Consider the following 27,743-nt stretch of genomic DNA (forward strand, 5'->3'; position numbering starts at 1 on the left):
TTTTTCTTAGTTAATTCGTTAACATTTAAATTACCATACATTGGTTACTCTAGTAATGATTTTTTGTGCTACAGATGCGGGTGACATCTATGTGAGTTTACTATCAAGGCCCCTAAACAGGACATGAACAAAACTTGAAGAAAGATGTTGTGCTCTTCAAGAACCCTGACTAATGATAGATAGAGATAACCTGTTAATCGACATGTTTTCTATCAAAATGTTGAATCATGTCATAGTTTAAACAGAAATTAAAAACGAAAGAATAATAATGTGGTTCAACATATACAAATTAAATATGATCGTTTATTACAGATATTAATTTATAATTTTTATACATACTAATTATGTATATATGAATTTTTTTTGTTACAATTTGATAGTGATCCAACAACCTACCACCGGAAGTGAATGAAGAAAGTAGCGCTCATGTCATAGGGACGATGCCACGTCACTCAAATATGTCTGACTATCGATCAGGAAATAAGAGGCGTGACACAGGTATTCATTTTACAGACCATATAATTTTTTTTTTTGTCTCTAAATAGTAATCTATGCATCACAATGACAGCTAGTGGGAAGACAAAAATAGATACAAAGGTTTCGAGGCTACAGCAATACAAAGTTCTTATTGTTAATCAAATGCTATGTACTTTTTAACCAATTTGGCACAATTGAACATTAGAAACAAAAAACGAAATAATTTGGTGGATTAGTAACAAAAAAGAATTAAGTATCCTCTTTGGATTGTATGTTAGCCTACTTTTGGGACGTTCTTCGAACACTGCTAAGAAGGAAGAAGATGAAATAAAAACACTATTTTGATGTGCGTATTGTGTGTTTCTAATCCACACTAGTTGCGTAAACGCGCCCTATCCCTTTGCCTTTTATTCTACCGCTCACACCGACTTCCGCCCTTTGCTTTTGTTCCCACTTTCACGTTACGAGCCTGACGTCATATGATTATGTCCCTATATGACCAGTTCTCGTATGATTAACCAAGCCGCCATTTTGGAGCCTAACAGTAAGAAGTATAAATAGGGTTGCCAATTGGCCGGTGTTTCATCAGCATGGCCAGAAATATTGCTGTTATTGTTATTAAGGCCACTGGCCGGTACAAACTTCTTACCAGCCCCTTTATAACCGCTATTTTGAAATATGTAATCCAGAATAAATCATCGAACATTGAAATTCTTCAACAGTGCCTTTACAAATACAAATTTCCGTTGTTTCAACACATTACGTGATATATATATTAATCTGGAATTTTTTCATTTATTTAGCATAAGAAATTTGATAACAATTAGATTTTATTGTGAAACATTGTTTTCAACAATAGGGACAGAAGTCAAAATTATGCGGCATAAATGTAACGATAAATTTAAATTGTCCATCGATTAGGCATTTCGTTAGTGTTGCATTGTTTAGTTTCACATCCCTAGCTGCTACATATGACAACTTTCCTTAAAATTCAAACTTCCTTCCTTAGGTCTTCTTAATGCAATTTCCTGTAGTTGAGGTACAAGTTTAAAGAGTAAATTTCATTTCATAAATCCAAAATGTCACGTAAGGATTATTATACTTTTGTTAATCTGTTTCGACACATATATAATTTTTTAAAAGAAAAGTAGCAGTTATTGGTAAATACAATAAAATGATCAATACCGACCTGTTTCTCATTTTCTACACAGTGTATCTATTAACCTTATTAGTAAATGCACTAAGAATATGCAGAATATAGGTGCTAACGCACTTTTGTCCACCATAGTGAATTTCGTTCCCATGGATGGATCCGAACAGAGATCCTTCTCAATTAGTCCTGTAGCCCTATCATAGGGCTGCCAGTAATTTTATTTTCCAGAGTTGGCAATCCTAAGTTCAAGCTTGTCATTTTTTTTTTTCGAGCAAGGAAAAAGAACATTCAAAAACATTGTTTATAAAAAGCTATTTACTGTGATATATTTCTATATGAACAAAGGTACAAAAATTGCAGAGAACCATTATATTTATTATTATTATTATTATCATTTTAAATCTTGTTTTCTGTTTTCCTTGCTGTGTACTGAAGCTCTTGTTTCTCTGGTAAATTCAGTTTACTCTCCAGTTGGAAAGATTATGATTTATTTCCCCTGTAAAGAAAAAAACCGAGAGAAATATATAAGAAAACAGTAACATGATTAAAGATATAATAAACATATTTCAATACTTGCAATACAGAGTTAGCATCAGTGGCGGATCTAGGCTGAGGCCGGGGGAGGGGGGACAGGCTCTCCAGTTTCAAGAGTGACGAAAATAATTTAAGCTAGTATTTATATATTTTTGAAACTTTGTAGTAAACTCATGATATACTTATCATAGTCTTGGTCTGGTAGCCTCCCCCCAGTTTTCACCGTCTAGATCCGCCACTGGTTAGCATAAATGATTCATTCATTTTGAAAAGGCTATATTTTCGAAAGTATTACAACGTACACACACAAAAGATATATGAAAAGAACCATAAACTCACCAAGTTTATACACCCTCTACAAATGTTCAATATGTGTTTCTTGGGTGACACGACGCATTTCCAGATGATACTCGAGCTCATTCCGTACATTCTGTAGCATAGTCCTGCGAATTGTCTGCACTGCAGCACTAATGCGTTCTTCGAGCTCGACTAAGGATTCCAGCAGTGGGGGTACGTAAACAAGGTCGTTAACATACCTTCACAGGAAAAAGTCGCACGGTTTTAAATCAGGAGATCTGGGAGGACAGGAAAACAAAGCTAGGTAGCCTTCTAGAAACGAATGAATCATTTATGCTAGCTAACCTTGTATATTAATTTTACTGAACAAATTTTATGTGCTACTTCTTGCTCGCCAGTGCAACTCGAAACGCAAAATTTGCATTTCTGACAAGAAACTAAACATGTTACTGAAACGAGCTGCGTCTGCATACCGCAAGAATTGAATGGCTCGGGCGAACATAATGGTACCTATTGTCATATCTTCTAATTTGCAAGTAAACTGGAATAGACGGTTGATCATTCCTATGCAATCCAATGCAATAATACATATCAAACAAGACTCCTCTGTCATCTGTAGGTACATTTTCGGAATTAAACTTCCTACATACTCTTCTGTGGTTCGATCAGAATCCATTCCACCTAGCTCAATTTCACCGAAAGTGGCGCTTGCCATTATGTTCGCCTGACCACTTTAATACATTTCTATCGATGAGATAATTAAGGAGATAATACTGTAGAATAAAGTGAAGTGTCAAGTCTCAAGTATAGGATATCCTTATTAACTAAAACAGCGATCGGGAACCGACGTTCGCGAGCTACTAGTAGCTCGCGGGGAGATTTTCGGTTTATTGCGTTAACGCTCCGGTTGGACAACCTTGAGTCCTCCACTGACAACCCTGATGCTAACGACAGGGAGCGCTGACGACAACAACTGCTTGTTTCTCCCGTTAAATGGAGGATCTGCCCATACATATCTTCATCATATGAACTCAATGAAGCCGAAAAACAATCGAGCATCGTCTGAGCCGGCACGTCTCATTGGCTACTCTCGTTTCCGCCATGACTGTTGGCTCGAAACATTGTGTTCTTAGTGGCGCGGAGTGGGCAGAGTAGGTGTGGCGAAGCTGTGACGTATAGATTCACGATTTTGTTGTATGGGCAGATTCTCTATTTTATAACATCCTTGCTCCCGTGCAACTGCCCTTGTCAGCCTCATCTCACAGTTGATTGTATTCGCATGGGGTTGAGAACGTTGTTTTTCGTGCGTATATTAGACATTTGCTAAACGTTGTTTTTCGTGTGTATATTAGACATTTGCTAAACGTTGTGTTTTTCGTGCGTGTATTAGAAATTTGTTAAACTTTTTTTTCGTGTGTATATTAGACATTTGCTAAACGTTATGTTTTTTGTGCGTATATTAAACATTTGCTAAACGTTCTTTTCGTGTGTATATTAGACATTTGCTAAACGTTATGTTTTTCGTGCTTATATTAAACATTTGCTAAACGTTGTTTTTCGTGTGTATATTAGACATTTGCTAAACGTTGTGTTTTTCGTGCGTATATTAGAAATTTGTTAAACTTTTTTTCGTGTGTATATTAGACATTTGCTAAACGTTATGTTTTTCGTGTGTATATTAGACATTTGCTAAACGTTGTTTTTCATGTGTGTATTATGACATTTGCTAACTTTGATAATTTGATTTGATATTTACTAGAAATGTAAGTTTATAGGCAATAAACAAATGTAATATTTTTCTTTTTCAAGTTGGTAGTTCTTTAGGTTGGTTGCTCACAGTAGGATTTAAAAACGGCACGGTACGGTAGCTCATCAAGCTTCATTGGCGACTACAGCTTTAAAAAAATGGAAAGGAAACAGTATATACTAGATTCGCACAATTATTTTATTATTCAGTACTGGATCTAGAGATTTGAGAGAATTATGAGTCTGTTGCCTATACGAATTAGGCGACTCATACGAATTATGAGTCCTACCTATGTATCAAATTGGATTTGTATTAGTGCCCCTAAATCAGAAGAAAATTCTTCGATCAATGGAGATATTGTAGTATTATAGACTATGAGTAGAGTGTGTAATGAAGTCAAAGTACGTAGGTGGCGAAACGGTTACTCGTTATTAGTTTTTAAGCAATGCAAAATCACCTTGATAAGGTAGAGCAATTTACACACGGGATTTCGATTTTCTCCCACAACCAGGGCCGGATTAAGGGAGGGGCTTAGGGGGCTGTGGCCCCGGGCCTTTAGGTGGACGGGGGCCTCCACTTTGATCAAAATCTCAGCTGGCTGTCTAAAAAGAATCATACAAGATACAATCATCATCATAAGATAAAACATATCAAACATATGAAACGTAATCCCTTAACGTTCCTACTGTACTTTCACAGAAATGTATTAGGCGAAGTCAGCAGGAACCACATATTTTTTTTAGCCCCGGGTCTCCAGATGGTTTAATCCGGCCCTGCCCACAACCTTTTTTTTTTTATAATAGTTTCTGTTATAAAGCAATAGGGCCTATAACAGTCACTATAAGTTTGGTCCTAAGATCAATGCAAAGTCCACTAAATAAGGTATCCCAAGGCTTAGGTAGCTAAGGGATGGAATCACACACAGCTCCGGGCAAGCTGAGTGGAATTCGGTTAGGATTCCCAGTGCTCTAGGCAAGCAAAGGGAAGTTGGAGTTCTACACAGCTCCAGGCAAGTTGCAGAAAGACCATAAAGCAAGCAAGATAGTTGCGGTTAGGAATCTCTTAGAGCTCCACGCAATCTAAGAGAGGGGTTGCGTAACCCACAAAGTTCCAGGAGGCCCCAGAGCTTCAGTCAAGCTAGGAGACTTGAATTTCTCAGAGTGTCTCTTTCTCAGAGAATCTCTTAGAGCTCCACGCAATCTAAGAGAGGGGTTGAGTAACCCACAAAGCTCCAGGAAGCCTCAGAGCTTCAGTCAAGCTAGGAGGCTTGAATTTCTCAGTCTCTCTCTTTCTCAGAGAATGTCGCAGAACTACAGGCAAGCTATTAATCTTATAGCTGAAGAACAGCGACGTGAACTAAACATGATGTCAGATGTGTCAGATGTCAGACATGAACTAAATAGGAGGTCAGATGACTCAGGTGTCAGACGTGAACTCAATACTATGTCAGATGTCTTAGATGTCAGACGTGAAACCACTAGACGGATGAAATAGGTGTGCTGGTAGAGATGATAGTTGGCCTCAAAGTTCTCCTGACTTTATACTCTGTGACTTTTTTCTCTGGGGTTTTTGTTAGACAACACACGTATTGCTATTTTTCGCAAAGATCATCCAGGATATTTGTGTTCGTGTTACAGAGACCATTGCATTATTAGATCGGTCTGATGTTATAACGTGTATGCCAAGAAATGGACTACAGGCTAGATCTATGTCAGGTGGAAAGACAGCTCACATTGAGCACATGTAATATTGAGAACCAGAGGAACGTAGCTCCAAAAATGCGGTTTTCGTTATCGATACGTTTGGACATAATTTTGAATGTCCCACTTGGTGTAAATGGAACGTAACGCCATCTGTTCTCCTTGTCGATCATCTGTTGTAATGTAGGTCAATTACCATCTTATTAAAAGCACATCTTCCTAAGAAAATAATATTTTTGTCTTCTCACCTGTAAACCTACGAAAATTGAGTAACGTTCCTCTTGTTCTCATGCGACGACATAATGTTGTGAACCAAATGGAAAACAGGTCTTTCCTAGGTTTCTGTTTTTATTGATAACACGTGTCTGAGTGTTAATAAGCGAGACTTATTCAGGTTTCTAATCGGAAAGATTATTTCTAATGATGCTGTATTTCCATTCCATTATTTATGCTTAAACATTTAAAATAAAGCAAAATTTGTAAAAAGATAAATCATAATTATACAGAATATACAGGGTGAACGGTAACTACGTGGAGAAACTTGGACGGGTGATACTACATCTAAAAAAAAGAAGCGCAGCTATGCGTTTGCACGGGATTCCCCAAAGGAACGGAGGGATTCCCGGACATGCTGTAAAGGAAAGAAGTGTCACACGTTGTTAATGCCGTGCGCACACGTAGCTGCGTTTTCAAACATGCATTTTTCAATAGAGCAGGTATGACTTTCTAAGTTACGTTTTTAACCGCACTCTCTACGATGCATTGTTTTTAAGCTGTTGGCTTCTGAAGTTCATGTTCCCACACTTTCAACACTCCGTCACCCCTAAACGGGACGGAATTTCCCCCCATGTTTACTAGGACTTGTTTGCTTCTTTTTAGATGTACTATCACCCGTCCAAGTTTGACCACATAGTTACCGTGCACCCTATATATATATATATATATATATATATATATATATATATATATATATATATATATATATATATATATATATATATATATACAGATGGTGATCAGAAAAATGGAAACACCTGAACGAAATTGCAATTTACCAAATTAGTATGGTGTCGGGCCACCTTTCGCCTTCAGAACAGTCTTGATGTGACGTGGGATGGAGGCATAGAGGTCTTGAATGGTAACAAGTGGAATTTTACACCATTCCTCGTGCAGGGCATCGGCCAGTTCTGTGAGACAGAATGGAGGTGAAAATCATCGCCGGAGTCGTGTTTCCAAGACGGATGACAGATGTTCAATTATGTTGAGATCTGGGTATTTGGCGGGCGAGGGAAGGTGTTGAAACTTCATCCCGATGTTCCTCAAACCACGCTACAATAACGCCAGCTGTGTGAATGGGTGCATTATCATCCTGGAAGATGGCGTCATTGTCCGGGAACAACATCCGGACCATAGGATGCAAGTGGTCTCCTAAAATTGCGACATAATCTTTGGCAGTGATTCGTCTGCTAAGTGTGACTACAGGAACCAATGAAAACCACGATATGGCGGCCCACAGCATCACCGAGCCGCCGCCATGTTTCACAGTTGGGCGGAAACACTGCAGATCATAAGCTTCTTTGGGCGTTCTCCACACATAAACACGGCCCGTGGTTGGGAATAGGGTGAAGGATGACTCATCCGACCATATCACACGTTTCCAGTCCTCAACGGTCCAAGTTGCATGGTCGCGGCACCATTTGCGGCGTGCGAAAGCGTTATGGTCCCTGATGAGCGGTTTGTTCCGTGCAACACGACCCCGTAAGTTCATGTCATGTAATTCGCGGCAGACTGTGATTGTCGAAACAGGGTGGGGGAGGTGCTGATTAAGTTCCTCCGTCACTTGCTCCGCAGTGGCACGACGGTTCTGTGTGACAATGCGCTTTAATACCCGGCGTGACTTGTCACTCATGATTTTCTTCCGCCCCTGTTCCGCTTCCCCGATGTGTTTTTTCCCGTGTGTTGTGTAGGCCGTCATCACCTTCGACAATGTCCCACGCGACACACCTAACACAGTAGCCACTGCCGTCATACTCACTCCACATAACCGCGCATCAGCAATTTGCCCTCTTTGAAAATCTGAGAGGTCTACCATTTTACACTACCTCCGTCTGCTGCAGCCACTGGATACTGCTGTTCCAGTGCGCCTGACGTAGTATGAAGACCGACCTAACACACCACCACCAGCGGTCCGGCACTGTGGTCGCCACGACACCACTGCCAACCCATACATCTGACGTGTTGCCAACTACAGGTGTTTCCATTTTTCTGATCACCATCTGTTTATATATATATACATATATATATATATATATATATATATATATATATATATATATATATATATATATATATACAGTGGCGGATCCATAGGGGCTATAGCCCTCCCTTGACGTCAGGTATACACTGGATAAAATGGGCTTCAATCCTGCTTTATACTGGATAAAACGGCAAAATCTGGTTTAGCCCCTCCCTTGATCATATCCTGGATCCGCCACTATATATATAGAGAGATATAGATACTGTATATATTCACTGTAATTACTCTCACATTAGCACTACACTACGTGCACGCCAATTCTATCAATTAGCAGAAGTTCATGTACTGTATCACTTCCAACCAGAGGTTGAGTAACTGTCTCATCTATTATATAAAACCAGGAGTGATTTATGATAAAGGACCACAATGTGCATGCTTTCTCACGATACTCCCATTTTGTTTTCACTTTCACATGCAACGCGTTATTTCGTGATGGACATTCAGCTGCACCTGTCATGAGTCTCACTTAGCCTGAAGGGAATCATGAAGCGTCAAACTGAAAACCTTGTTTTTATATGAAATCCACTATATAACAAAATAAACTATTTAAGTTGAACGAGTACATCACGTTTTGTCCCATCGCCATAACTTCAGCTGCACTGACTAGGGCTATGCGAAATTACAATCACTTTTTTTTTTACTTTAATATCGATATCTAAAATCACTGATATTCGATATTTCTTGATGTTTCCCATATATATCGGTCAATTTTGAAAATAATTTTTTAAATCAATATCGATTTTTCGAGTAAGTATGACTCCACTTATTCCGTGAAACACATTTAAGCTAAGCGCATGTATTCAAATGGGAAATGCTTTGTTCGTGCTGTGGAAACCTGTGCATGATTACACTTACTATTATCATAAGATTGATTATTAAAACAGAAATCTGATTTATACTAGCACTGTATTAAATATAGCAGATTGGTTTATTGTCCTTTTAACTATGTACAGTCTTGTTAAAAAAACTGGCCACCCATCTCTCTTTGAAAAGTTCTGTATTCTTACATGAAGTTGGAATCAGTGGCGGATCTAGCCCAAGATCGAGGGCCCTATGTCTCCCCAGTTTTTTGAGTGACAATAATTATTGAAGCTATTATTTATACACTTTTGAAAGTTTATAGTAAACTCGTGACATTGGCGGATTAAACCAAACGTCTTGGGGGGAGAGGCTCTTTGTTGTGGAGTGGGATATGTTCCCCGAACTTCCCCCCAAAAAAGAAAGGTAAAACGGATTCAGGAAGAGGGTAAAAGATATAATTGCTACGGAATTTTCACCACAATGCCCCCTCCCCTAAAACGATATTCTGTCTACAAGCCTGGTCGTGGCTATGCTATAGTAAATATTTCGCTAGAAAAAATATCAGGTTAAACATTTTTTTTAGAACGCTCATAATGTTTCTGTATTTTAGTAAAATGAATTAAACAAAAGGACAAAAGAACTTAGAAGTTACACTCAAAACACCTTTTCGGCGAATACCACCCAAGGCGTATCTGTCGATATAATATTATCGCGATCTACGACAATGTCCCTATGACATTTAAAAGTGCTAGTTCCTTCAGCCGCTTTTCGCCAGAACGAGATCGCAACCACCTTTTCAGTCGGTGCAATGTGGATTAAGATCGTTCTGCACTGGCCACGCTCGAATGCAGGGTTACAAGTTGAGTTAATGTTGAGTTAAACGTTCCTTTCAGCAGCGAGGCTATATGAGACGGGACCTACTGATTAACGTGGAATCCGTACCACAGGGTTACATGTATGCGCAGCAATTTTCGAATAGTCACGTGAAGATCTTCGTCGCTGGTGGTCAAGGCCTCCAACACAGTCCGTGATAGAGTTCCACCTTCTTTTTTAATTCTCTTCCATTTAGAAGTGCAGATTGCAAATTCAGAACTAAAGAAGGAAAACATTTTTTCTTGAGTTCCGATAGTTTTGTAAAATCTTTCTGCTAGAATGCGGAAGTTGTTGCTCAGAGTTTAGTCAGTTGCGCGTGTTGGCAATAAAATGTTGATTCCGTATACATTGAAAACTTCCTGCGCAAGACGAGTTTTGAGGTTCTCTACAACCGACTCTATAAACGGAATGTAGACAGTTCTTCAGTAGTAAGATGTCGTGTCATCTGCCCTGAAGTTCGTACGATGTGTTTGTCTTTGAGTGAGATGAGGAGTTTGAATCTGCACGTCGACACTAGCAGCCATTCTGGATATTGCTTCGAAAGTTGCCTTGAATTCTTTGCTGTTTGAACGCTTCTTGTTTAATGCTGCGATAGTGTCCTGAATGGCATCTGACGTTGCATTCATGTCTAAATTTGTCTTCTGCAAAACTCGATTGAGGGGAGGCTTATCGTGAGAACATCCTGAAGACACGTAATAGTTACGATAAACTCGCTGTCGTGCATGGCAGAAGAAAGTGGCCATGCTTTAGCTGCTGTATCTAACTCGGACCACTTGGAACACACTGTAGAGCCTCACTTATTAATTGAGATTTCACGTGAAATTGTAATACCGCGTCGTTCGTTCAACTCATCTCGTTTCACACAATGTCTCCAACTGGCCACTAACCGTAAGCTTAAGGACAGTATTACGTTTTGAGATGCGGTAAAAAAAAAAAAAAAAAAAAAAAAAAAAAAAAAAAAAAAAAAAAAACCCGCAATGATCTCTTTCGCTGTTCCCAGACAGTTCCTCATGCACTGTACTGACGACGACGTGAAGATGGACAAGTTGAGGCTGTGGCTATAATATGAACAGTGCAGCGCGTTTGAAGCCTCCTTCTGGATTTCCTGCACTGCCCGGCGACTTTGAGAGGTCGTAAAGGCGCAACCATCTGTACCAATACCAACGCAGTTTATCAGGTCTAGTGAGAAATCTCGTAACAAAGATAGAACAATTTCTCCAATTTCTCCTCCAGTCAGTGAGAGTTCGGGCGGTTCTGCGTCTTCGGATTCCGAGCTCGAACCAATGTCCTCACCTTTCAACTCTGCTGGTGGAGGATCAATGAAACCGAATCAGTCTTCTCTTATTTCATTCATGTGTTCGTACCTTAAAATCAAAGACAGCTGAGATGTGTGCGAAACGACCGTAGTCTCATCAAACATAATAAAATAAAACTTATCCTCTCGCACTCGATTGACAATTTTACAGACGTGATTTCTCATCCACAACCCTCAATGACGGTATTTTATGTGGTTTTATTGGCAAAAATGGTCCTTTTCGATGCTTTCGTCCAGTGATTCTTTAAGAGATCGTCACTACAAGCCATTCTGAATTTGAGCAATTCTCGAAAATTGCCCTCGTTGAACTTAGTTTCTGCACCGTCACCATCTGAGGTCCAATTATCCGCACAAGCATCGTTCCTGTGGCCTTGAAAAGCAATGCCTTGCCTTCCAAGGAATATCACGTTCCACAACATTAATTTCAGTTTGTCGCGATTTTGGATGACTTGTCTTCTTGACGAGTTGATTTGATTCTCGACTGATTTCACTGGTTCCCAGTAGTTTTTCAGAAACGCTTTTCCGACCTCAAGAGCGTTAATCTGATATTGTGCCTTGTTGTGAGTTTCTAAAATACCGTAGAAAGTAGCGAATTTCTTCAAAGGTTTTGTCCCAAGAGTTTGGAGGGGCACGTTTCTTCGATAGCCCCCCAAAAAACCCGTTGCAAAAAGTGAGCAATATTTACAAAAAAGATCCATCTCCTTATGGGAAAGAACCAGCCATGGATAGTTTTCCAGATGTTCTAGCCTCAAGTAACACCGTCCTTCTTCCTGAGATTTATCTGATATTATGACTCGAGTTATCGTTAGCGTAAATGCGTCATGCCGGATAGAGACTATTTTTAAATAAAATTTAAAGAATTAACCCTCTTTTGAAATACCGCAAGAACGATCCCAAACTTTAGTTTTTTTGTGGCGGTAAGTTACAAGCGGCAATGTGTGTAATTTTAATATTTAAGAGGGCTCTTGGGAAGGGGGGGGAGATTGCCCCCCTCACCCCCTCCTTTAATCCGCCCCTGACTCGTGATATACCTATCGTAGTCTGGATTCAGACTGCTCCCCCCCCCCCCAGTTTGTACCTTCTAGATCTGTCACTGATTGTAATTAAATAAAACAAATTTGGATTTCCTTCCGAGAATATGGCCTTTAGAGGAAAGGTGGGTGGCTCAGATTTGTTTAACAAGACTGTACGTTATGGACAAGTACCCTGTAGTGAAGGTAAAAGGTTGAAGTGAGGAACGATAATGTGTTTTCAGGACTTGGTTGGTTCACATGGAGTTTAATGTCCCATTTGGTTAACTTACACTCAATGAGTTAATTTTCACTGATAATTTGGGTGTCTAAAAACAGGTTTTGCGGTTGTGTTTATACCCATTTTCTTCATCAGTGACCTCTCAGAGAGAAGCAATTACATTTATAGCGTAATTCCTGCAAAGCAATGCACGACTTACGTGACTAGTATATAAATATCTGCGAACAAGGTTAAATATTTGTGCATAGTTTCAATACTCTTCGGTAAAAGAGTATATGAACACCTGGCGATCTTCTTGTGCATTCGGAAGGTCCCAAATTCAAATACCGTAGCAGGTTATCCTAAATGAATATTTTGTTGTCGCATGAGGTTAATGCTGGAATGCTTTCGTTAAATTGACCTTAGTTGATTTCCTTCATAGAGTAATTCCTTTTCGCATTTCATCATAAATTCTTTCCAGAGTACAATATTTTGTTATATAGTAGTCGAGGCTATGTTAATTATTAGGGCTAGAATTTTTAGGTGCCTACATTTTTTCTTTAGGAATAAAAATGAGCTCTCTGAAAATGGAATGTGTCAAATATTGCCTCTAATTGGAAATAAAGATACTTTTTCAGCACTTATTCGCCCTTTTTTAGGCCCTTTTATTTCCTTAATCCACTCTCAATCCAATTTTCCTCTTCTATTACTATTACTTTTCAAAAGTTATTTCTAACTTCCCGGTCGCCGTGAATTGAGTATGATATCTTTCGTGCAGAAATTTTGACAAGATCTAGCAGTGTTGTTTTCTCTTAAGCTAAACCAATGGTTCTCAACGTGGGTATTAACGCTTCCCCCAGAGGCGTCCTCGTTTTCAAAGAGGGCGCTGAAGCAAAAAGAGGCGATTGGGGGGGGGGATGATAGACTATTTAGTGGGTGTTTGAGATTTCACGTACTATTAGACTTTTCGCTTATTTTTGATGGAAGCTATTATGCATTTTACAAATTATGAAAAGTTTAGATTTTATTATTATTATTATTATTATTATTATTATTATTATTATTATTATTATTATTATTATTATTATTATTATTATTACAGATAATAATGTAGGTTCTTCAAGACTGGTTTTAAGAATTGAAGCCTTTTTCTGGTTCTTAAACTGCTTCGTCCAACCCTTACGTTCAGCTTTGTGTATGGATGGATTGAGTTACGACGATGGGAGGTGCTGGGGACAATCACATTCACCTAAGAGGGAGCTAGGCTCAAAAAAGGTTGAGAACCACTCATCTAAACGATGGAGGTGCAACTTTCTAAGTCGCACCAACTTTACCCAGAGAAGATTCCTGAAATCTGGTGCAAAGAAACCTAAAACCTGTTAATAACTCAAAGGCTTTGACTTCACCACAATGATAAACATTCGTTTGAATAGAGATTGTTCATATATTTGTTCTGCTGCAGTTAAGACACCTGCACAGGGAAAAAAAAGGTATGTGGCGTACGTAAAAACGTACGTTACATGCGTAAATTGTGTAGTTTTTGGACTTAAGGTACAATTATATGTAACATCGTCCAGCAAACGCTTAACTGAAAAGGTATCTTTTATAATAATTTCCCTATAAGTGTTCCATCTATATGTAGTACACTCATGTCCAAAATGATTGTCGCATATCTATAACTGTCTTCTTGTAATGATAGTAATTTGATAATGAGTTTGCAGGGTACTTTTAACACTGATACAATGTGTATAAAAGGGAAATGTATATTTGTGGTAAATTTCATAGGAAAAGAATTATAAATACGAAAATTAGAATGAGTGAAACAAAATATTGCTAAATGGACAAGAAAGTTTTATTTTCGTTTTATTGTTCTTATTTACTGCACTTTTGACATGAAATTTTCCACGTACGGTACATGTCTTTGCCGGTTATATACATACTAACACTGTAAGAAATACCGGCCGAATTCATTATCAAATTATATTCCTACAATATATTTATAGACATACGACAATACTTTTGGACATGAGTGTACTTTCCATATGAAACAAAGAAATGTAAATAAGCGGTCAGGATCTCACATACAGATGGACGTATGCAACATATAGCTGACGTAAGTAACATACGTATACATATGTAATATACGGAAGACTATCGGATCAGACATCTTACAGCTCAATGATGTAACATCTAATGGATAACCTATGCTCCGTAAAGATTTCCATAGTAAACATAAGGATTCCATATATTTATACAATATACCGCTGTCTGAATAACGGATTTTTCTCAGTAGACAATTTGCATAACTTAGGTGATATCCCAGACACATACGAAAACATCTCGGCTCTGATTAGAGTCGTGTTAGCACGTCTAGTTAGATGATTTCTATAGTGCTTTACATCAATACTTTGAAAAGCTATCAGCGAGGGGATGAGATGCTATTGCCCTAGCAATAAAACAAATTCTCATTAGATTTTGAATTTAGCATCTTTTTCAGCTGCGAAGTTACAGCTTAACGTGGGATCCAAACCATACGAGCTACCTCCGGGAACCGAACCCAGGTCTCCCACGCCAAAAAGCGTGTACACTAACCGCTTAGCCACGAGGGAGCTTGAGCTATCAGTAAAGAGATGCACTTGAAGCAACGTTTCATTCAATGTATACCTAAGAATTTGGATGGAAAGAACTAATCTGCATACCTTGATATGACTTTGGTGTATAAGCAAAGAATAGGTACTGTGTTTATTGTATATATTTAACAAACTTTCAGGTAAAGCCGGTGAGCTATTTATGTTGGAACGAATAACAGTGAATATAACAATGGAAAAATCAATATAACAATGAAAAATGAAGGAAATCGGCCAGGGCCAATGTTTACAGATACCACTTCGACATTCGCCTGGTGGAACGAGGTCTGAATAGTTTGTGACTGATTTTGGACCTAATTTAAAAAATACTAAGTTAACAATTACCCTATCCTTACTATATCATATTTAGTTCAAAAGTATGAATGTATTTGCTTTTTTTCTTATTTTTGTTATATACAGGGTGATTCACTAGTACGTCCTTGTTTTAGTACTTTATAGATCTGTTATTAATAATGTTATATGATACTATGGTCATTGCCATTTCATATTTCAACGGGGGCAGCATCATTAGTCCACCCATAAAGGTGGATCACTAGGTGTTTTCAGTGCTATGCTAAACACTGCTTGAACATTGCGGCGTTGCCAGATAGTGTCGAGTGTTTACCGATACCAGATAATAAAGAATGTAATCATGTAACTCTGCTTGAAAACTTACTGGAGAAATTAGTTTTCGACTCTAATCGCAATTTACGGCTAAGTTTCGCTTCCTGAACTGCAACGCTAGAATCCAGGAATTTTCTTATTGAGACTGTCACAGTAAACGCACAAATTTGGCAACAACGCATTATGGCGTTCTGCGCAAGTTTCTTCTCAAAATCTATTTCCTTAAATGTAAATTATTATTTAAATAAAATGTGAAACATAACACGAATAACGGTCAAACAATATATCTATTTCATAATAAGACCATTACTTTAAAATACTTTACACATAAAAATAAACATTTCATAAAACTGAGCACTTTTAGTAAGATCTAACACTAAGTGCAATCTTGTGTGCTCATTGTGAAACGAATGAAATATTTTCTTTTATTTGTTACCCTTTTCGATATCAGACGACACAATCAAATGAATCAGTGTCTTGTGTTGTAGTTGAAACATAACTCTATCTTATAATATAATATTTATAACATCCAATCCCCCACCCGTAGCCCACTCCAAGCTACCACACCCGCGCAATATTTAAATTTGAAATGTGTCAAGTCGACTCCGCACCATCCTGTATTAGTACCTTGATATGTCTGTTATCCAGCAATTTCAACTTTATTAGTTTGTCATATTAAAATATACCCGCTTAAGCAAAGTTATTTATTACATGTGTAAATTTGACTTGCTTCAAAATCAGTCCATTTCTTAAAATAACAACTTACCGTTTGACGCTATGGATTTCAACTGACAAATGACAATTTCCCGAATCATCTTGCTGGAATCCTTCCATACAGGGTGGACTAAAAGGCACTACAACTGTCCCACTTTCTTCACTTTCACTACCGTTTGTAAGAATATCACCGTCGAGGTCAATATTAATATGCTGAGGTACACTTTCATGGTTGCCTTCATAATCACCAATAACCTCACCGTAATGTTGTCGGCCGTAACCAATATTGATTGGAACAATTAGTTTTTCAATAGTCACTCTGTATATGACGTAATGGGGATGATATTTTTTAGAGTCAGTATCCACGGTTACATCTCGTAAAGGATTCTCAGGTAAGATAGAATCCAATTGACGCATCACATCACCGTCGTAATGAGTAAAATTTATGTGGATATTGCTGTGTTTTTTCACTGTCGTTTGCGACAAATTCGCAACTCTAGCTGCCATATTATTTTCCTTGTTAGCCAGTTGTTCAACGTCAGCCATAGAAATATTTTGAGACATTTGTTTGTTTTGATTTCTTGTAACCGAACCGTTTTGCAACTGTCCTTGGCTTGCAATTCTCGCCTGGGAAATATTAGATACGTTTTGAGACGAGTGATTAAAATTTCGTGATGGAGATAGTTGATGTTTGGTAACTTCAGGAACTTCTTGGGTTTCCTCTTGCTTGTCTATCATGGTTGAGCTATTTGATCCGAAAGAACTATTTTGAGTGACCGAATATTTAGAATAGTTCTTATCAGCAGATGACAATACACTTATTTCTTTTTCACCCGCAATAGGTAAAGTTGCTGTGGTATTATTAGTCAGTGCTAGTTGTCGCCCTTGCCTACTCGTTATTTGGCGCGATTCACTAACTTGATAATTCACAGAAACTTTCACATGTGGTTTACTAATTGTAGAATTATTCCAAGCCACAGTATTGTTACCTACACTGTATTTGTTAACAGTTTTGTTGCGACTAATTGAAACTATGTTGTTCAAATCAACAAAACCCGCCACTGAAGAACTGTTTTGATCTGTTAATCTTCCATCTTGCGCAGGTACCTTGATAATTTGACTTGGAATTTTTCTCACTATTGGAGTAACAACTGACACTTGTGACGCACTTCTCGAATAAGACAATTTGTCACTAGAAGTTGTTGTTGAAATTCGTTTGTCATTTGTTTTGAAAGGGAATGCGCAGGCACAGAACAAATTAAAAATTATACCACAGATTATAATGATAACAGATGAACCTCTAACTTTCAACATGCTGAATTAACAACATGAAAAACATTCATTCTCTTATACAACAAACATCAAACTAATGTGTAAGACTGACTTACTTTCACCAAGAAACAAAATTGCTCTGAATAGTTTTTTTTTTTTTTAAGTGTTACCTTCAAAAGTATGTTGTGAGGTACAAGATTTTCTCTTTTAATATTATTAAAAATAAAAATAATAAAAAAAATCATTACACGATTTCCATAGCAGTCATGTAATGAAGGCCAATGCAAGAGTTGTGTGATGCATTCCATGTTTAGAAACGAAGAACAGGTTCCAGTTGCATTAGGTTATGTATAGAACGGAATTAGCATAAACAATTTACTTAAGAAACGTGCCAAGACCTGCCTATCAAAGAATTCTAGAAGCTGTTAGCAACGCTTAACGCAAGTAGCCTACGTACATATTTTCCCAATCATTCTTAGAGCTCAAGGTTCCGGTAGTAGTTTACATGCACAGATTAAGTAGCTGTTTAATTAAGTAATCAAATCTGTAAAGCTATAGTTTTCGTTAGTTAATTGTCCTTTATTGGACTGCAATGTCATCAAGCTTGTTTCGTATGTTCAAGTACATGGTTTGATCTCAGTTACATTTTCGATAGCTCCTTCTTTGTTCTCATTATACAGCAGACACTATGACAAAATAAACACGGTCACCGCACTAAGCTTTTTCTCTCCCATTTCTTAAATAAAATTATGTAATACTAAAACATTTATTATGAAATATGAACGAAATCCTCTTGTTTACTTTTTTTTTTTTTTGAAAAAAATCACTCAAGAGTAATCTATTTTTTGTGTAAACTATTTCTTATGAGAATTAACTTTTAGGGATGGGCACGAGCGAGTCAGAGCGCGTTTTCATTGAAACTCGACTCGACTCGAAAGAGACATCTTTGAGCTCGACTCGAGAACTCCGCTCGAAAACTTTCATCCAACTCGACTCGAAACTCGATTCGAATTTGACTCGAGTTTGAGTCGAGTCGAGCCAAAATGAGCCAAATCGAGCCAAATGCTGTGTGTAGTTTCAAGTGCTTTCTTCAAGTATCCTACATAGTCAATATAATTATTAGCAATGATACTACTACTACTGTAGCATTATTATTATTATTATTATTATTATTATTATTATTATTATTATTATTATTATTATTATTATTATTATTATTATTATCATTATTATTATAACAACAACCCATGTATAAACATGAAAGATAGGTGGTTTGTATCTGAATACTAAAAACTAGTTGACTGCTGACCTCGGTAGTCGTGAAGTCTAGGAGGCAAGGTCATCGTTCACGAGGTTTTGGGTTTGAGTTCCGGAGGAGCAAGTATCCGGGCTCGAACCAAAACTCGTTAAAAGTTAGAGGGCGCCGGCCACACATGTCAAAACTGCTTGGTCCGGATTTAGGGTCCTCAACGGCTCGAGCGGCTCGGCTCACAGCTGATTCCCTATCGAGCCGAGCCAACAGCTCACCCACCCAAACCGACACGAGCAGAAACAAACCGAGCTGATGGTTCACCCCCAACCGAGCCGGCTCGAGACGATGGGTCACCTGAGCCGAGTCGGTGCCTCATCTCAACCAAGCCGGCTCGAGCTGTTCGCTCAGTTGAACCGAGCAAAGCCGGTTAACATCTCTACACGGGTTGGCTTCTGCTTCGGCTCAAAACTTTCACCGTGCAGGTCTCAGCCTTGGTGATGAGAAATGCAGTATATACTTATGTTAGTGCTCACGACATTTGAGGTTGTCTGGTTATAAAAATCCATTGTGGTCTTGTTAATCGAGACGAGGCGAGATGCGAACAGTGTCTCACCTCGTGAGCAACACTAAAAGTATTCCACATTACTGCTTACATTTCTCATAGCTTTCGCTTTCCAGTCAAATCAGGCAATGATTTCAAAATAGTTAAAACGAGCTAAACGAGCGATCCATTTATCAAATTCGACTCGACTCGAAACTCGGCCTCAAAACAGTGACTCGGCTCGGAACTCGACTCAAGAAAATTACCTTTGACTCGACTCGTGCCCATCCCTATTAACTGTACCATACTGTAGGGTTGTTAATGAAGTGTTTTATTAATCCTTTGCACTGAAATGACGAGTTTAGCTTGTAATGGCCTCCCGGTGCCAAATCGCACAATGACGATCTACACTCGTCATAAAATTTAAACTATTGTAACATCACGTAGGGTTACTATATTGATATTTTGAATGTTATATAATGATAAACCATCTATAATACACTTTTATAACTTATACTTCAATTATCAGAATTCAGAAAATAAATCGTAGTGGAAGGGGTTAATGAAATATTAACAGGGGTCATAGTGGCTTAGTGGTAGATTACTTACCTGTAATCCGTAGGGTCCCTAGTTCGATCCTCGACCAAGTAAGCTTGTGGTGGACAACATCGTGTCTATGGGTTTTCTCGGGATACTCCCGTTTCCTCCCACAATTTCATTCCACCAATGCTTCCATCATCATCATCATCATTCACTTGGCTTAATCAACCGTCTCCCTTAGCCTAAAAGACACAATCGTAGGACGTTAAACTGAAATATTTCATTTCATTCCATTTCATGAAGTATTAACAAAAAACATATGTCGTTTTAGAGAAAATCGTTTAAAAAAAAAAACTTTCAAAACAGAAATATGGATTTTCAAAGCAGAAATGAGTAATGTATACTCGGGTGTTCTAAAAATGGCGCCCACAGACCATAGAGCACTATTCTACAGGCCGAAATAAAGTGAAAATGTTATATAATGGTATGCTCTCCGGGGCCTCCTTCAGCCGCTACGGGTCATCAAAATTTCACAATGTGGCAATGTCGCAAATTAACTTTGAGCCATTTGCATTACTGTACGAATATAACAAGCAGCTGAATCGATTGCTACACTAATAAGTTATGCTAGTTTCAATTAATGTAGACTTTCGCTGCCATCTGGAAAGAATTGATAAAATTATTTGATAGATTGGTAGATCTAATCTATGGTTCTTTATTTGCGACGTTGCCATATAGTGCAATTTATGTATCCAGACGAGGACTCGAAAGATATACAAATATATATATATATATATATATATATATATACTAGCAGCGTTCACCCCGCTTCGCTGCGGTCACCCCGGAACGCAATAAACTTTGTTACTTAGATAATTTTTACTTTTTCGCTTTCAAGTGATATGATAAAAACCATAGAAGATTGCAGTAAATCTTAACATTATATCGCCTGTCATTTATGTTAACCCGCCCCGCTTCGCTGCGGTCATCCCGGTGCTGGCATATTGTAAAAGTGTCTGTAAAAATAAGCAAATCAATTAAAAAATTTTAAACAGAAGATTCAAGCTATTTTCCGCTGTATATCGCCTGTCATTTATGTTAACCCGCCGAGTGACACGGTCATGCGGGTTGCATATAAATACGTTTATTTTTACCTATGATTGAACTAATAACAAAGGATTTGTACGTTATGGACACCTGAATGGTCAATTATCTCAAGACACTGGTAATTAAAAATTAAAGTGATATGATAAAAACCATCTAGGGTCCAAATCCTAATAACCCCCCAAAAATGAAAGAAATTGGTTCAGCCGTATTAGCGTGATGAGCGGACAAAAAATTGTACGTTCTCTTTTATATATATATATATTTTTAGCTTTATTTTGACATGTAGAATAATGCTCTGTGGTCCATGGGCGTCATTTTTAGAACACTTCATCTTATACAAAGTAAAATCTCATTTATTCTTGCCGAGATAGATTGTAAGGTTATTGAATGTTAATTATGGACTGTCTCAGCCCACTTTAATGTCTACAAAAGCAATACAGCATTTTAATGATACTAAATAGCGTAGTTTTATTAAGTTTTCCGAATACGTATTTGAAAAACTTGATAAGAACATACTATATTTAAGTTTTATAAAAACAATGTTATGTTTTTGTATGCAATTGGATGGGTGAAAACCATAACGGTACAAGAGCATAAATCTTGTTTCCGAGAAAAGTGAGTTTAAAGTTAGGGATGATCACATAAGATGCTTAAGAAAGATGCGATTATAGGGACCTCTATCTCTGGCAAATAACATTTTGCTTAGCTTGCTTTACCACATGAACTTTCTTTGCCGTACTTGTCATTTATAAATAATATTGTCTATGAGACGAGAAGTGCATTTTCAAATCTGAGACGACGCAAGATATTTCTCGAGTCTTGTGAGCAACTCCACACCCATAGTTTAAGATCTTAAAACGCTGGTTGTATGAACGCTAGAGATGCGCACGAGACAAGATTTGATGCTGTCTCGTCTCGGAAAATGTGCTGTAAAAGTGATGTCTCGGCTCGAAAAATGTATATTTCTCTATCGGAAGAGCTGTGTCTCGACTTCAATTTTGTTAGGAAAATTCTGTCTCGTTTCGTCTCGTACGTATCCCTAATGAACGCAATTAAGAGTATTTATCAACGTTTAAATATACGCAAGTTCTTACATATGGTTAAGATGTGATTATATCACAGCTTTCTGGGACCTCTCATGATGGGCAAAAATTCTGATAATTTCTAGATTTCTTTTTTAAAAAAAGAACAGTGTATAAATTTTGTACACAAAGCCACAAAAAAGATGAGGTTAGGAAAACATTCCTAGAACTGAGACGAAACGAGAAATAATTCTTTGAGAATCGGAACGAGACGAGATACCTACAAAAATTTACGAGACAAGATGAGAAAACCTTATTTTTCGTCTCGTCTTCTAGGTAACAATATTTATGAACTTACCTCAATTTTTACCAAAATGTTACTTAAACTGTTGAGGTTTTCACCTATTTAATTCAAGTTGTAATTATTCATCTTACTGTTAGACGTACTCCCATTTCCGCATTTAAGTAGTAAAATACCAGGAAGATATATAACTAAAACTGAAGATATCATGGATATTGAAATCCTAATACCCTCTCAATTGTTTCATTGCAACATCTAAACTTGTATTGCAGGGACATACGCAGGGGGTGGGTCCTGGGGGTCCGGACCCCCCCGAAATTTCGACTTTTGTGTAAATTTAGCCTAATTTTAGGGGCGTTTTTAGGAATTTTAATATAAAATATCCTCATATTGAGTTTGGACCCCTCCCGAAATAAATTCCGCTTACGCTACTGTTGTATTGGTAAGAAATAAATTGTATTATGAGAAAAGCTGTTATGAATTAGAATGGCGGACTTAAAATTGAGGGGTCTAGTATCACAAACTACCACATCTATTTTTTCACTTTTTGAGAAAATAAGAAAAACATGTAGCTTTGTTATAACAAGCGACTATGAAACCTATTCATTGTTGTCTACAGAAATGTTCGCACGCACAAAATCGAGCACTGAACAATAATAATGCACTTCTAGACAACATATGCAGAATACGGTAGTGAAGTGGAAAATGAATATGGTAGGTTTTGATACTACCCTGAATTGATGAACAATGGTGGAAGTTATTGGAAAGGATTTGTATATTAATTTTCTGCCGGACCAAGGAAGGAAATGGATCTGTGGTGTTTAGTTTCACTTTTGTCAACTTCTATTATGATTTGCTGAATCCGTTTCGATAAGCTAATCAGCGTTCAGAACCATTTTCCGAGATCCTGCTATATTTAGATGGAACTCTCTCTCTTGTTCTTACAGTGTCTGATGAAGCCAATACATGGGCGCCTGAAGGGGAGGGCAGAGCATGGGGCCCGGCCCCCCTGGTTCACTAAAATATATACGTAATGTAGCAAAAGACGTATATTAAATATCAGAAATCCAGACGTAATATAGCAACAATGAAGATGAACCCCCCCCTAGAAAATTTTCTTCAGGCTCCTATGAGTCAATATACTCAGTTGTCGAAACTATCACACAGTTATTATTTTTTTGTATAATAAACGTTGTTTTGTTCAATGATTTGAGTTTCTAGTTCAAGTTAAAATAAGTTTCATCTCCGCAATACAAAAAAAAAAAAAAAAAAAAAGATGGAAAACAAAAATGGGTGGATTTTGACAATCAACCTTAAGGGGCAGACTACTAAATATTTTTCAAAAGCTAACAAGTTTTCATTTGCCAGGTTTTCGTAAATGAAAAGAGATAATGAAATATAACTTACCTCAATAATAGATTATGTTATTCTACACCCGAAAATATGAATCGGAAGAATTTTCAGTGTTGCTATCCATAGAAATGACAATGTGACCAGAATTTGAATTACCTAAAAATCTAGGTTATGGCAGCAGATAGAAAAATGAACTCAAGAGCAATTGATGACTTATCATGCTGTCTATGTTGCTTGTTAACTACTTTTTAAATAATATTTGTATTTATTTTGAAATAAAGAGTACAAAATAAATAAGTTTTAATAAACAGTAGAATTGAAATACAAATATTATTTAAAAAGTAGTTGACAAGAAACATAGACAGCATGATAAGTCACCAATTGCCGTTGAGTTCATTTTTCTAGTCGCTGCCATAACCTAGATTTTTGGATAATTCAAATCCTGCTCACACTGTAATTTCTATGGATTGCAACACTGAAAATTGTTCCGATTCGTATTTTCGGGTGGAGAATAACATTGTCTATTATTGAGGTAAGTTATGTTTCATTATCTCTTTTCATTTACGAAAACCTGGCAAATGAAAAATTGTTAGGTTTTGAAAAATATTTGGTAGTCTGCCTCTTAAACATGATAAACAAATCTAATTAGACAGAAATAAAATACCTGTATTAAAGAAAAATCACATCACACATCTTTTGGCACACATGGTCAAGCATAACATTTTTCTTTCACAGAAAATCACTACAAAATACTTCACTTTTTTTTTCTAATCTTTAGTCAATTGTTTGTTGCAGAAGCATAAATCCTTATGGCAGAAGTTCGTCATTAATTAATGTAGCATTAACGCCGAAGGGATTTTTCGTCGCTGGATCATATATGAAGCGTAGAGGTGATGGTGAGGAGCTTGGCGTTTCACTTTCTTGAGGTTGAAACGAAGGCACTAAGTTAGTTGATGTTGGAATATTGTTTCTTTTAGGGATACTCGTAGCTGATTGGCTGTTGTCATCTGGCTTAGGTTTTGGATTGTAATACACATTAGGTTGTTGCCGGTAATTTAATTCTTCTGTAGGATAACTGTTTGGGTATCGGTTATTGCTCAATCTTCTATTGTCATTTATAGTGCCACTTGGATTATTAATTGGAGGAAGCATGCTATTAATAGACGGATAGAAGGGTCTTAAATTAGTAACAGTAGGATATTTTGGTCTTGGATCAGTAAGTGTTAGATTATTTGGTCTGGAATTTGCAAGTGTAGGATTATTTGGTTTTGAGTTTATAAGGGCAAGATTATTTGGTCTCGGGCTCGCAAATTCAGGACTATCTGGTCTTAGGCTTGAAAGCGCAGAGTAATTTGGTCTAGGGTTTGTAAGACCAGGATTACTACTTAGTCTAGAGTTTGTAACTGCAGGGTTATTTGGTCTAGGGTTTGTGACTGCAAGGTTATTTGGTCTAGGATTGGTAAGCGTCGGAGTACTTGGCCTTGGATTTGTCAGAGGTCTTGAATTGGTAAATACAGGATTATCTGATATTGCGCTAATAATTGTTGGATTATTTGGTCTAGGGTTTGTAACTGCAGGATTATTTGGTCTAGGGTTATTTAGCGCAAGGCTAGTTGGTCTAGAGTTTGTCACTGTTGGGTTATTTGGTCTAGAGTTTGTGACTGCAAGGTTATTTGGCCTAGAGCTAGTAAACACAGGATTTTTTGGCTTAGAATTAGTAACTGTTGGATTGTTTGGTCTAGAATTAGTAAGCGTCGGAGTATTTGGCCTGGGATTTGTCACAGGATTGCTTGGTCTTGAATTGGTGAGTACAAGGTCGGCTGGTCTTGCGCCAGTAATTGTTGGGTTATTTGGTCTAGGATTAGTAAGCGTCGGAGTATTTGGCCTGGGATTTGTCACAGGATTACTTGGTCTTGAATTGGTGAGTACAAGGTCGGCTGGTCTTGTGTTAGTAAGTGTTGGGTTATTTGGTCTAGGGTTCGAAAGTGCGGAGTTATTTGGCCTAGGGGAATCATTATTTGGTCTTGGATTGCTAAGTATAGGATTAAATGGTCTTGTATTTACCAAGGGTGGTTTATTAGGTCTTTGGTTGGGAAGTGAAGGATTATTTGGCCTTGAATTAATAAATGTAGGGTTATTTGGATTTACACCCGTTGACAGAGGATAATTTGGTCTTGGATTTGTTAATACAGAGTCTTTTGGTCGTGAGTTAATAAATGTAGGGTTATTTGGTCTGGCACCACTAATTGTAGGGTTATTTGGATTTAAATTGACAACTGTAAGGTTATTAGGTCTGGATTTGACACGAGTAGGACTTCTTGGCCTTGAGTTGGTTTGTGTAAGACTGGTTGGTATTGGATTTGTAGATATTGGATTGTTTGGTCTTGAGTTCGTGTTTATAGAATCTGTTATCCTTGGATTATTGTTGTCAGAATATTTTCCCCTATTGTTATTAAGTATTTCGTCGTCTATTCCTTGATTTTGTGGCTGAACCTTTGGGCGATTTGGAGGTCGAGTCCTAACGAATTCAACATTTGGTCTCTGAACTCTGATTGGTTGATTATCGACTACGTCACTTTTAGAGATAAACACTGATGGACGTTCACCTTCATTGTTGATGTTTTGCACATATGAATTTTCTCTGTTAGCGTTCCGGTCATTATAATTAATTAACTGTGACGGATTTGAGGGGTATGTATTCACAGGAAAATTTTGTTGGGTGTAACGTTGCCTCTCTGGATCAGAACTTCCATATACTGTGGGTCTCCTTGGATCTTCCAATGGTAAATTACCATACACTGGTCTTTCATTCCGTGGTGGTTCAAAGTTTCTGTCACTATATACTTGCGGCTGTTCTTCGTTCACTCCCGAATCGGAGAATATGCCCGAATTTAGATTTTGTCTTTTGATACTTTGATGCCTTCTGGGTGGATTTCGGTTGCGAATTTTTGGAGGTATAACTGGGAAATCGTCAGAATCTGAACTATAGAACTGTGGTTGTTTTGGAGTAACAACAACACTTTGAGTATCATTCTGTAAATACCCGCTGTTGTTTATTGGATAATATGATGGTACGCGCACTGCACTAGAATACGGTGTCAACCCTTGATAATATACATATGCATTTGTAGACTGTGAATTCACAGAAGCCCCAGTAAGAAAAACGAAAGTCATAACACATTGTGTCACAAACTGGAGACGCATTTTGACACGTTAATGCACAGTTTTACAAAGTTAAGAACACACTTATAACGTCAAAAACTGAACTATCAAATACACACACATTGGAAAGACAATTTAGGACAAGAATAAAAGAACAATATGTATGGATGATCGAAGGTTAAAACTAGGTATAAACAGGAAACCAATGTCGTTGATATATATACCAATGACAAAAATCCCTTCGTGCTTTTATATTTTCACGTTTTTAAGTTGGAAGAGCTAATATTATTGTTTTTCGCAGAAAGACCAAAACATATATCGTGCGTAGAGTAGCGTGAGTTACAAATGTGAAAAGCAACAAAAAACCTTGATCTTATAACTAAAGTGTAAATCGTCTTCGCTTTTGGTTACAAGACACGCACATATTATTACAACAATGATGCAGAGTTGGAATTATTTTTCACCTACAAAATTGGTTTCGAGCTTATTTACAAATAAAACGGGCAACTATAATATTATATAGATATAGATATATTTAGATATATAAAATATGTACATAGGTAGTTGGGAATAGGTAGTGGTTCTTGGCAGATTATTATTTATACATTTAGGTCCTTATGCAGAGTCGTTTGAAGTATGATTAACGCCATACTAAGAGTTTGACTAATGCATGGTTATCAGAAGTAGATATATTCAGAATCTCCGATTAGTACGTAGTAGTTCACTAAATTAATCATATGTGACTAATTTAGAGCAGTTTAGTCACAATAAACTTACATTATGA

At 37.5% G+C, this 27,743-nt stretch overlaps 2 protein-coding genes across 2 annotated transcripts; both read right to left on the bottom strand.

Moving 5' to 3' along the window:
• Positions 1 to 1,918: 1,918 nt before the first annotated feature.
• Positions 1,919 to 17,723, bottom strand: LOC145660755 (uncharacterized). Its single transcript, XM_081726163.1, has 2 exons — positions 16,462 to 17,723; positions 1,919 to 2,126 (listed from the first exon to the last, which is right to left on the bottom strand). Exons 1-2 carry the CDS (start codon positions 17,721 to 17,723, stop codon positions 2,111 to 2,113), a joined length of 1,278 nt encoding a protein of 425 aa, XP_081582289.1. The 3' UTR covers positions 1,919 to 2,110.
• Positions 17,724 to 24,351: 6,628 nt separating this feature from the next.
• LOC145693931 (uncharacterized) lies at positions 24,352 to 27,205 on the bottom strand. Its single transcript, XM_081770089.1, has one exon. The coding sequence runs from the start codon at positions 26,999 to 27,001 to the stop codon at positions 24,605 to 24,607; it is 2,397 nt and encodes a 798-aa protein (XP_081626215.1). The 5' UTR covers positions 27,002 to 27,205; the 3' UTR covers positions 24,352 to 24,604.
• Positions 27,206 to 27,743: the final 538 nt, after the last annotated feature.

Source organism: Thermobia domestica, chromosome 9 (genome assembly GCF_964235325.1).
Source record: "Thermobia domestica chromosome 9, izTheDome1.hap1.1, whole genome shotgun sequence".
Lineage (NCBI taxonomy): Eukaryota > Metazoa > Arthropoda > Insecta > Zygentoma > Lepismatidae > Thermobia > Thermobia domestica.

Excerpts from the sequence above, each read along its gene's own strand:
- LOC145660755 (XM_081726163.1), bottom strand. The coding sequence starts at position 17,723 with ATGTTGAAAGTTAGAGGTTCATCTGTTATCATTATAATCTGTGGTATA.
- LOC145693931 (XM_081770089.1), bottom strand. The coding sequence starts at position 27,001 with ATGCGTCTCCAGTTTGTGACACAATGTGTTATGACTTTCGTTTTTCTT.